At 33.9% G+C, this 12,144-nt stretch overlaps 1 protein-coding gene across 2 annotated transcripts in view; it reads left to right on the plus strand.

Moving 5' to 3' along the window:
• EMC2 (ER membrane protein complex subunit 2) overlaps nt 1-12,144 on the plus strand; it is a 52,397-nt gene that overhangs the window by 8,950 nt on the left and 31,303 nt on the right. For both annotated transcript variants that reach the window (XM_059995065.1, XM_059995064.1), the window contains exons 2-5: nt 1,301-1,414; nt 1,931-1,995; nt 4,220-4,305; nt 11,380-11,437. In XM_059995065.1, the coding sequence (XP_059851048.1) occupies nt 1,301-1,414; nt 1,931-1,995; nt 4,220-4,305; nt 11,380-11,437 (323 nt within the window). The remainder of the gene's footprint in view (nt 1-1,300; nt 1,415-1,930; nt 1,996-4,219; nt 4,306-11,379; nt 11,438-12,144) is intronic.

The following is a 12,144-nucleotide window of genomic DNA, read 5'->3' on the forward strand; positions in this document are numbered from 1 at the left end:
TATGATGATTTTTGTTTTCTTTTGTAGACTTCGAACTGTAGGGACTCAGGTAATGCATATAAAGGTAGTGAAAATCCTATATGCTTCTCTTAGATATATTCTATAGAAGCATAGCATATTGTTTATTTAACTCATGTGTTCAACAACAACTTAATTCAACTATTTAAATCTGTACAACATGTATGTCAATAGAAGGAAGAAGGTAGTACTTCAGATGAATATGTAAGATTTTCAAGAGGTAAGAGTAAGAAAGCATGTATGTAATTGGTGAACTGGACAGTTAATTCTACCTTAGCCATATAAAAAAGGGATCTTTTTTCTGGGTTAGGTACTCCCCCACCCCAGTTATTATTTCTGCTATTGTCAGAATGCTGTTCTTTGAAACTCCAGTTCCCTATTGTATTAATATGCAAAGTTGTTCTCTCAACTTTTGTTGTTTGCTAGTGCCTTTGACCTTACTTTACATTATTCATTTTTATCTTTATATATAATCAAAAAATTTCCTTTGTCCTAATTTTTTCTTCTGTTTATTTCCCTGTGTAATTGTGTATCTTTATATGGACTGTTGTAGTAATGTTGTTATTAAGAGAGTTTTGTGATGAATGTTTCTTCAGTGCTGATAGCCTAATATGATACCCTGATTATGAAAATTTTATATTCTTGAGTCAATGGGTAAACTTCAGGAGCACCTTGAATTTTTGAGATTTCAATGTATAATTTTATTTGTTTTTCTGAGAAAATAATCCTTAGCTTTTATCAAATTCTGAACATTGTAACCCAAAAACGCTATGATCCATAGTTGCTTAAAGGGATAGAGGATATTTGTAGCAGACCCATGCCGTACACTACTTTTAAAGATAGTTGTAATATCAGTTGTAATGCATTTTCAGTCTTCTAAAGCAGGGGTCCCCAATCCCCTGTCCTCAGCCTGTTAGGAACCAGGCCACACAGCAGGAGGTGAACGGTGGGTGAGTGAGCAAAGCTTCATCTGCTGCTCCCCATCACTCATATTACCGCCTGAACCATTGCTCGCACTACTGCCTGAAACATGCCCCTCCCCCGTCTGTGGAAAAGTTGTCTTCCACGAAACCACTCCCTGATGCCAAAGAGGTTGGGGAGCGCTGTTCTAAAGGATCTGTTGCTCTTGCTAAAATGATTTTCTGCTTTATGAAATTTGAGATACCATAGACTTTTACATTAGTGTGAGTGTATTTTCTTAAAAAGCTGATTTCATCTTGTCAACTGTTTGACATTAATCAAATGTATATATATATGTAATCGCAAGCATTTTTTTTTCCAGAAATGCGAGATAAAATGAGAAAATGGAGAGAAGAAAACTCACGAAACAGTGAGCAAATTGTGGAAGTTGGAGAGGAATTAATTAATGAATATGCTTCTAAGCTTGGAGATGATAGTAAGTTTTTAAATTTATTGTGTTCATGCTCAGCACATGTTTCATTTACAGTTCTTAGTTTTTTTTTTAAAAAATTATTATTATGTTTTTCTGCTGTTCATATTAATCTCTCTATGATCTGTTAGTTTTTAAAAAACTTCTTAGGAAGTCTTAATGACAATTTTATTTTGAGAAGGACTTATAATTGTTGGTAGTAGTGAAGCTATCAAATAGGCATTTTTGTTTTAAAGCTCACAAGGCTGTAGTCCTGGTCAGGTCAAAATGTATTTTATAATGATTTTTTGAAACAGTAAAAGTATTAAATAATTAGAGATTTTTTTTTACCTTATATTAAAATATTTTGCATTGCTGAAAACATAAGGTTGCTTTCTTTCCTTAATTCCAGATGTAATACAATAAATCAATTTTCAGTTATGAGTAATGTTCTTTAAAATATCAGAAACAGGAAGAATTTATTATCTAATTTCTGCTCTGAGATTTTTATATTAAATTCAGTTTTTTCCTCTGTGTATCTAGTTTGGATCATATATGAACAGGTGATGATTGCGGCCCTTGACTACGGTCGGGATGACTTGTCATTGGTAGGTAGTTAAACTTGTTTTATTTTATATTTAATTTGCTTCATAAATTATGTGTAAGCAGTTAGTATATGGCTGTATTGAATGCTTTCTGTAGGTGGTTTTCAGTGCTACTCTTTTTTTTTTTTTTTTTTTTTTGCGGTACGCGGGCCTCTCACTGTCGTGGCCTCTCCCATCGCGGAGTACAGGCTCCGGACGCGCAGGCCCAGCGGCCATGGCTCATGGGCCCAGGCGCTCCGCGGCATGTGGGATCCTCCCAGACCGGGGCACGAACCCGTGTCCCCTGCATCGGCAGGCAGACTCTCAACCACTGCGCCACCAGGGAAGCCCTCAGTGCTACTCTTGAGTAGCTGGGACTAGCTAGGTACTTTGGGACACAGTATGTTTTTTTATCTTTTTAACAATCCTGAGAAGTAGATGTTTAGTATCCCAGTTTCACTGAAGAGGTTAAATTAGTTGGTGAAGGTTATCCACTTAATAGGTGAATTATGCCATATTATAGAGTTAAAAATAAGAAGCATATAGTTTAAAACATTTATTTTGGGGGTTGTTAAATGACTTACTTAATATATAATGTTAAGTACTGTTTTACAGTGTTTTAAATGTATATGTTAAATTAGTAGAAAATCCTGACATGTACAGAACATGACTTAAAATATTAATATTAGGTATTTAAGTGGGGCCTGACACATTATGGAAGTAATTTTTAATTTTAATTTAATTTTAAAATAAAAGAATGATAGCTATATTTTTAAACACTCATGTGCTAGGTGCTATGCTAGAAGCTTTACATCATGGTTTATTTAATCTTTATAATTATTTCTTAATTTGATTTGTGTTGATACTATCACTATATTCATTATATAAATCAGGAAGCAGTGGTTTCTGTTCTTTTGTTCTGTATTTCTGAGCTCTTAAGTGCTCCTTCACACTGCTTCCTCATTTAAGCCCAAAAGAAATACAAAAAAAACAGAAAGTAGAAATACCCAAGAACATATGCATGTCTAATTAGCTTTGTCCTTTTCAAGGTAATTATGTCATGTTGACTATACACATAACTCCAGTGGAACTACCAGTGATAAAAAATATTCCATGAAACCGTTGTATTACATTTAGAACCTATGAGACATAGTCTTTTGAATACCAACAGAGGTGGCAGCTTATATCTTGAGGGAAATTTTGAAGTTTTTTTTTTGTATAGCAAAATGCCATTTGGTAAAGTAGGAGATTAAGTGAATAGGTAATAACTTCTTTTGTAACACAGTATTTTTCTTTTTAATGGTTCAGAAGTTCAGCACAGCTAGCTTGATTGAACAAGTACTATGAGTTTTGCATGATGTCAGAGAAATAAATGACCATCATTTTCAGTTTTGACTAACTTGAATATTTTTCTTATTATAGAACTTAGAGCCACAGACTTTGAAGCTATATTTCCAGATCATATTAAAATTTACTTTATTATTGGTTAATAGTTTCTTCATTAGTTAAAGGCATTTTTAATCAGTTATGGTTGGGGGAACTAGAGTGGACCATTTTTATCATGCTTAATATTTCTAGCACTTCCAAGACTCTTATAATCCCTTATAGGTTGCTGAGAACATAGTAGGTGCTCAATAAATATTTGATTATTTGTATAGTTGAGTTGATGGGTAAATTATGGATATCTGCCAAAAGGAGATTGGTACTCCATTGATATGGTGTCTGTATTTTATGACCCCAAATCACATGTGTACTGACAAGGTGATTGATTAGAATATGACTTCAACAGGGCAAAATTAAACAAAGTGTTAACAGTATTTGCTAGGGACTTGAGGTTACTACCAAAAAACTTAATTTTTATCAAGAGAATGTTTGTGCAATACTTAGGAAGAAAAGGCCAGGAAGCAGTTGTAGTTATTTAAGTGGTGCCTGACACATTATGGAAGCAGTTTTTAAGTGATACGGTAGTAGTATTTGAAGAGTTATTAGTGGACCTCATAATCTGCTCATTTTCTTAGTTAAGAGCTTGATCAGTTTCTGAGAACTGATTGTTGTCCTCACTGTAAGTTCAGAGTTCTTTTACCGCATTATTCATTACTGATTAATTTCACTTATGTCATTAGATCTCAGTAATGAAATTATTTAAGAAAAACATTGAAGACTATGTAAGCCGTTCCTTGTAACCCATTTAGTATATGTAGTGTAATTACTACTCTTCAAGTCTTTTTTACCAGTATTTTTTTTTTAGTTTTGTCTTCAGGAGTTGAGAAGACAGTTCCCTGGCAGTCACAGAGTCAAGCGACTAACTGGCATGAGATTTGAAGCCATGGAGAGGTAACTGAATCTTGTAAATAGTGTGATCCTGTTTTAAAATGGCAAACATGGGTTCTTACATTTAGGTCCTTCTATACCCGTGGCAACATCGTTAATTGTGCAAGATCTTTTGCTAGTGAGCTTCAGAATAGTGTCAGAGTGCTTCTCAGCCTAAATCCTGCCAAGTTACTCTCCTTAAATAGAATTTGACATAAGAGTGTAATCCATTTACCATCTTTGGCCTAGTGGAATTGGGATCATGCTTTGGAGTAAAATAGGCTTCCTATCCTGTTTCTAAGGATTTATTAGCTATTGACCTGGCAAATTATTTAAGATTTTCAGCCTTACTCCTCTGTAAAACAAGAATATTACCAACTTGTCAGGGTTGTTTTGGGAATTAATAATGATATATGTGTAGTGCCCTCACAGGCACTCAAGGTACAGAAGCTATTATTATTATTATTTTATTTATTTATTTATTTTTTGCGGTACGCGGGCCTCTCACTGTTGTGGCCTCTCCTGTTACGGAGCACAGGCTCCGGACGTGCAGGCTCAGCGGCCATGGCTCACGGGCCCAGCTGCTCTGCGGCATGTGGGATCTTCCCAGACCAGGGCACGCACCCGTGTCCCCTGCATTGGCAGGTGGACTGTCAACCACTGTGCCACCAGGGAAGCCCTATTATTATTTTTTTAATTGAGATATAATTGAGATATAACATTGTATTAGTTTCAGGTGTATAACATAATGATTTGTTAAATGTGTACTTTGTGAAATGATTACTGCAATAAGTTTAGTTAACATCCATCATCATAGTTATAAATTTCTTTTTTCTTATGATAAGAATGTTTAAGGTTTACTCTGTTAGCAACTTTAAAATGTACAACACAGTATTGTTAACTATAGTAAACCATGCTGTATTTATATCCCCAGGACTTAATTTATCTTATAACTGGATGTTTATACCTTTTGACCACCTTCACCCACTTCTTCCACTCCCCATTCCCTTGTCTGGCAACCACTAATCTGTTCTATGTATCTGTGAGCTCAGGTTCTCTTTGATTCCACATGTAAGTGAGATCATACAGTATTTATCTTTCTCTGTCTGACTTATTACACTTAGCATAATGCCCTTAAGGTCCATCCAGGTTGTCATAAATGGCAGAATTTCTTTCCTTTTTAATGGCTCAGTAATATTCCATTGTATATACAGTTGACCCTTGAGTAACATGGGTTTGAATTGTGTGGGTCCACTTAGTACGTGGATTTTTTTCAATAGTAAATACTACAGTGCTACACAGTCTGTAGTTGGTTGAATCTGTGGATGTAGAACCTTGGATATGGAAGGGCCGATTTTAAGTTATATATGGATTTTCCTTTTTTTAATTTAAATTTTTACTTTTGGCTGTGCTGGGTGTTTGTCGTGGCATGCAGGCTCTTCATTGTGGCACATGGGCTTCTCGTTGCAGCACGCGGGCTTCTCTAGTTGTGGTGCACGGGCTCAGTAGTTGTGATGTGTGGACTCTCTAGTTGTGGCATGTGGGCTCTAGAGCATGTGGGCTCAGTAGTTGCGGCACGTGGGCTTGGTTGCCCTGTGGCATGTGGGATCTTAGTTCCCCAACTAGGAATTGAACCTTCATCCCCTGCATTGGAAGGCGGATTCTTAACCACTGGACCACTAGGGAAGTCCCCTATGTATGGATTTTCCACTGTGCCGTAGGTTTGGTGCTCCTAACCCACACGTTGTTCAAGGGTCAGCTGTACTTACACCAAACTGTTTTAGCCATTTATCTGTCGATGGACACTTAGGTTGTTTCCATGTCTTGGCTGTTATAAATAATGCTGCAATGAACATGGGGGTTCAAATATCTTTTCAAGTTAGTAATTTTATTTCCTTTGGATAAATACCCAGAAGTAGAATTGACTAGATCAAATGGTAGTTCTGTGTTTAATTTTTTGAGGAACTTTTATACTGTTTTCCATAGTGACTGTGCCAATTTACATTCCCATCGACAGTGCACAAGGGTTCCCTTTTCTCCACATCCTTCCAACACTTGGTATGTTTTGTCTCTTTGATAATAGCCATTCTAATAAGTATGAGGTGATATCACATTGTGGTTTTAATTTTCATTTCCCTGATGATTAGTGATGTTGAGCACCTTTTCATGGACTTGTTGGCTATTTGTGTGTCTTCTTTAGAAAAATGTATATTCAGTTGCTCTGACCCCTTTTACTTGGATTGTTTGTTTTTTTGTTATTAAATTATATAATTTCTTATAATATTTTGGTTATTAGCCCCTTATCAGGTATGATTTGCAAATATTTTCTCTAATTCCATAAGTTGCCTTTTGATTCTGTTGACGTTTTTCTTTGCTGTGCAGAAGCTTTTTTAGTTTGATGTAGTCCCACCTGTTTATTTTTGCTTTGGTTGACTTTGCTTTTTGTTTTGAATCCAAAAAATCATCACCAAGATTGATGTCAAGGAGCTTACCACCTACATTTTCTTCTAGGGGTTTTATGGTTTCAGGTCTTATGTTCAGGTCTTTAATCCATTTGAGTTGTTTTTCTGTATGGTGTAAAGATAGAGGTCCAGTTTCATTCAGGCTGTCTAGTTTTCCCAACACTGTTTATTGAAGAGACTGTTTCTCCCCCATGATATATTCTTAGCTCCTTTGTCATAAATTAATTGACCATATATGTGTGGGTTTATGTCTGGGCTGTCTGTTCTGTCCCATTGATCTATGTGTCTGTTTTTATGCCAGTACCTTACTGTTTTGATTACTATAGGTTTGTAATATAGTCTGAAATCAGGGAGCCTGATCCCTCCAGCTTTGTTTTTCTTGCTCAAGATTGCTTTGGCTACTCAAGATCTTCTGTGATTCCATACAGATTTTAAGATTATTCTATTTCTGTGGGAAATGGCATTGGAATTTTAAGAATTGCACTGAATCTGTAGATTGCTTTGGGTACTATGGACATTTGACTAATCTTAATTTTTCCAGTCCTTGAGCATGAGATAATCATCTCATTTATTTGTGTCTTCAGTTTCTTTCATTAGTATCTTACAGTTTGTAGTATATAGGGCTTTCAGCTCTTTGATTAAATTTATTTCTAGGTATTTTATTCTTCTTGATGCAGTTATAAATGGGATTGTTTTCTTAATTTCTCTTTCTGATAGATTCTTATTAGTGTATTGAAACACAACAGATTTTTGTATATTAATTTTATATCTGCAACTTTATTGAATTTATTAGTTGTAACAGTTTTTGATGGAGTCCTTTGCACAAGTAAGCTGTGATTGTATTCACCTGTCTCGCAATTTTGGATGCAGTGGTTTGCCCTGTAACTTTAATTGTCTGATGGATCTAAGAAGAGTTGTTGGGTCAGCTTTTTTCTTGCGAGGATGGTAGTGATGACTTCCAAGGTCTTTATGTGCCAGACCAGGAACCAGAAATCTTGAGTATCTTTTCATGCAATAATTGGCCATTTATGTATGTTCTTTGGAGAAATGTTTGTTCACATTGTCTGTTTTTAAATTGGGTTACTTTATTTATTTACATCTTTTTATTATTTAGTTGTAAGAGTTCTTTATATATAGTCTAGATACAAGTTTTTTATCATATATATGATTTGCAAAAATTTTCTTACATTATGTGAGTTGTCTTTCACTTGCTTAATGGTGTCTTTGATTACAAAGGATTTTGATTTTTTTATGAAGTTCAGTTCATTTTTTCTTTTGTTGCTTGTCATTGTGGTGTTATTTCTAGAAACCATTGCCTAATTCAAGGTCACAAAGATTACACCTCTTTGCTTCTAATAGTTTTATCGTTTCAGTTTTTGCATTTAGGTCGTTGACACTTTTGAGTTAATATAGTATGAAGAAGGTGTCCAACTTTATTCTTTCTTTTGTGGATATCCCGTTGTTCCAGCACCATTTGTTGAAAAGACTGCTTTCCCCATTTAACTGTCTTGGGCAATTAAATCAATTGAATGTAAATGCAATGTTTTATTTCTGGGCTTTCAATTCTGTTCCATCGATGTATATGTTTATTATATACCACACTGTATCGATCCCAATATTGATATTGTAGCTTTGTAGTAAGTTCTAAAATTGGGAAGTGTGAGTCCTTCAACTTTGTGGGTTTTTTTTTTCAAGATTATTTTGACTGAGTCTCTTAAATTTTTATATTCATTTTAGAGTCAGCTTGTTGTTTCTTACCTTTTTAACTTGGTGTTTTAGGTGAGACAGGGTTAACTTGTACCTCAATTGTAGCAGCTTTTTTCACATAAGATCTATAGATATAGTTTTTCTTAACCCTTTTATTTCTTGGCTTTTGGCTTATGTGTTTATGTATATGTATATTTTAATATCTTTGGATCTTCTCAGCAAAGGGCATGGATAAATAAAAATAAATAAAATAGTATTATTATAGGTTAGCAGAAAATAGTTTTGAATCAGAGGACAGAATGGAAGAAATCTGCAAAGGATTGCTCCTGAATCAGTATTCTACTCTAATACCACTTTTTGTTTTACTTCAAGTAGTATGAGTTCCTAGCCCGTTCTTAAAATATGTGAATAGCAAAGCACATCCCAGAGTCCAAGATGAATGATTTTTCAAATTATCTTTTTAACACATTTTAATAGTTATCATTCTACCCTCTTTCCAGCCATACAAAAAATTGATATGGTAACAATAATTTATTTTTAAGTATTAACTCAGGTTTCTAAGAAACCTAGTGAACTTTAATTTCTTTAAGCTTTTATTCTTTAATTGAAACTCATATCATCATTTTACCTAGTAAGGTTTTACTGTTTTTTTCTGAAAGAGTGGCTGTTATATGTTTTTGTTACACAGGACCTTTAACCATTGATTCTCATACATGATTGTGTGAATTAGAATTATCTGTGGCATTTAAAAAATATGTAGTTGCCTAGTCCTCACTACTGAAATCAGTCTGTTAGGGGTGTAATGCAGGAGAATAGACAGGCAGATTTGAGAACGTTGCTGACTAAAGGTAAATTTTTATGGACCTTCAGTGTATTAGGCAAGACTCTCTAGAGAAACAGAACCAGTGGGATGTATGTATATTTATGTGTGTATATGTGTGTGTATACATATACATATATATATAATGGAGATTTATTATGAGGCAGTTATGGAGGCTAAGAAGTCCCAGGATCTGCTCTCTGTGACCTGGAGACCCAGGAAAGCTGGTGCTGTAATTCAGTCTGAGACCAGGTCTGAAGGCAAGAGAAAGTGAGATGAGATGTCCCAGCTCTAACAGTGTAAGGCAGTAAAAAGAGGTAAATTCTTCCTTCTGCCTTTGTTCTATTCAGGCCCGTGAGGGATTGGATGGTGTCCACCCATATTAGGGAAGGTAATCTGTTTTACTGAGTCCATGGATTCAAATGCTAATCTCATCTGAAACACCCTGAGACATACCCGGAAATAATATTTGATCTCGGCACCCTGTGGTTGACACATAAAACTAATCATCACACCCAGTTTTTACATAAATTACTTCTTTTATTATAATATAACTTAAATATGTTCAAATATAAAACCAGTATTAGTGCCTTACATGTATATTTTCATATAACTGTGAAAACAATGTATGGTTTCTAATAAAATACCAAAAAAACTAGAAAGTACTAAAATTCAGATTATCATTCTATTAATGAAGTGAATGAATAGTTTCCTCTGTCATTTCCAATATATTTCCTAGAAGTTATATAGTTGGGAAAAGATCCCCAAGTGATTCTCATGTACTGTGTCTTGTGAGAACCCGTGCTCTATGGCATTAATTTTGCCCTTGTTTATATACTGTTTATATACTTTATTTTATACTTGTTTAATGATACTATTTTCTCTTTCTCCATATAGTTGCAGGTTCTTACGAGGCTAGCATACCTACTATATAATCATGTGTTTGGTGTCCAAACTAATTTTCTTTTTTTGAGCTATTGCTAAGTCTGATTAACTTAGTGTACAGTGATGTTATTTGGACTTTGCATGGTATGGACATATTTACAAATTAAGTCTGATTTTATTTTTCTCAGTAGTCTGCTACAGTAGTCAAATATTCTTAGCTACTGGCATGACCACAACCACAGATACAGGCTTGGTCACTAAAATTGTGGGCTGGTGTTTGATTAAAAGATGTGTCACCATGATGATATAGAATATTCATGTGTTGAATAACATTAAGAGAAAAATAAAAAAATTATCATAGGGAACTTAAGAATAGATCACAAGAGTATATCTGCCGTCCCTAGTTTTATAAATACTGCTGTAAAAGTGTTTAAACATCGTTTTTTGCTTTCTCTAAAGATCTATATCCGGAAGTGGAGAAATTGATTGGAAGGGAGTTGGGGGTTGTGGATATGGTTAGGAGGGAATTTCAGAATCACTCGACTATGTCCTTGTATTCCAAATAAGATCACGGTGTATAGGAGCATATTGTTAGGTAAAGTTCTTTATGTGATTTCTGATGTATTCCTCCCTTTGATTGAGTATCATATAATGTTAATTTTGGCTTCTTAGTTATATCCTGCCATATTTGATTATTTTTTCATTTGATAAACTTGTTAACTATTTCCCATATGAGACTAACCCAGCAAAGTGTATTATGTGTGCATACTTAATAGGTACTTAATGAATTGAACTTCACCAGCTCAACTAAGAAAAGCTGTCATAAATATTTATTAAAGGAGAACTAATACTTAGATCATTTCCTTGTGAATATATTTGTTAAAATTAAACTTTTTTTCATGGTTTATTAGCTGTAATTCTATGTATAACTAGGACCACAAAGGTGTCTCTTTGAGCTGCTAGTTTTTACCTTTGTATTTAGGCCAAATTGAATCAGTATGTTTTTGAAGTAAGTTTTTCTATAAATACTTTATACATTTTTTTTTTTTTTTTGCTTAGAAAATGACATTGTAGCAAACTTGCTGTCATGTGAAGATCAGAAGAGGCTTAGTAGCAATTGTAAATGCATATAAAGTCCTGCCAGTTTAATCATTTTCTGTATTTACTATTTGTCACTAAATTTTAAGGTAATGATTCTTGATATTTGTTTTTCTTTTTAAATAGATATGATGATGCTATACAGCTATATGATCGAATTTTACAAGAAGATCCAACTAACACTGTAAGTTAGCTGGTTGTGCTGAAGATCAATTCGTTTTAAGAAGTGAAATTAATTTATTTTGGAAATAATGGAAAAAAACACATGGAACCATGTTCTATTTTGTTATTTTAAATATTTCATGATGGGCCATTTAAAAAAAATAGGTTTAAAATTCTTCAGTAAAATTTGATTTACAATATCTCTTATTACAAAGAAGCTAGTTGAAATTTAGAAAGAATGAATTTTATGTGCTTGCAAAAAAAAACACCTAACAGAGCTTATTGTTTTTGTAATACTTTGAAGTTTATGGAATACTAACTTCTCTGGTTTGGGTAGTTATATTTTAGTTGTCTTCATCAAAAATGAAAGACGTCACCTCAGTAATTAGTATATGGAATTGATTAATGAAGGCTTTTTTTTTTTCAGTTTTGCTTTCTTCCTTATACCTGAATAGGGATATATATATGTATATGTTTTCCTTAATATAACATCTTTAATTCTGATTTTGAACAAATATTTATCTCAGTTTATTGGGCAGAAGATTTGTTTCAAATATACTTATGTAGTTTATCTGTTTTAAAAACACCCTGGTGAAAATTTTTTTTTTAATATTGAGAACATTTTAGTTTACTATATTGGCATAATGGCTTCCCTCAGACTTACCTTTTACTAAATGAAAAGTCAGAGATGCTAGATAACGTATCAGGCGTTTCAGTGTTTCATATTAT

This window comes from Delphinus delphis, chromosome 17 (assembly GCF_949987515.2).
Source record: "Delphinus delphis chromosome 17, mDelDel1.2, whole genome shotgun sequence".
NCBI lineage: Eukaryota > Metazoa > Chordata > Mammalia > Artiodactyla > Delphinidae > Delphinus > Delphinus delphis.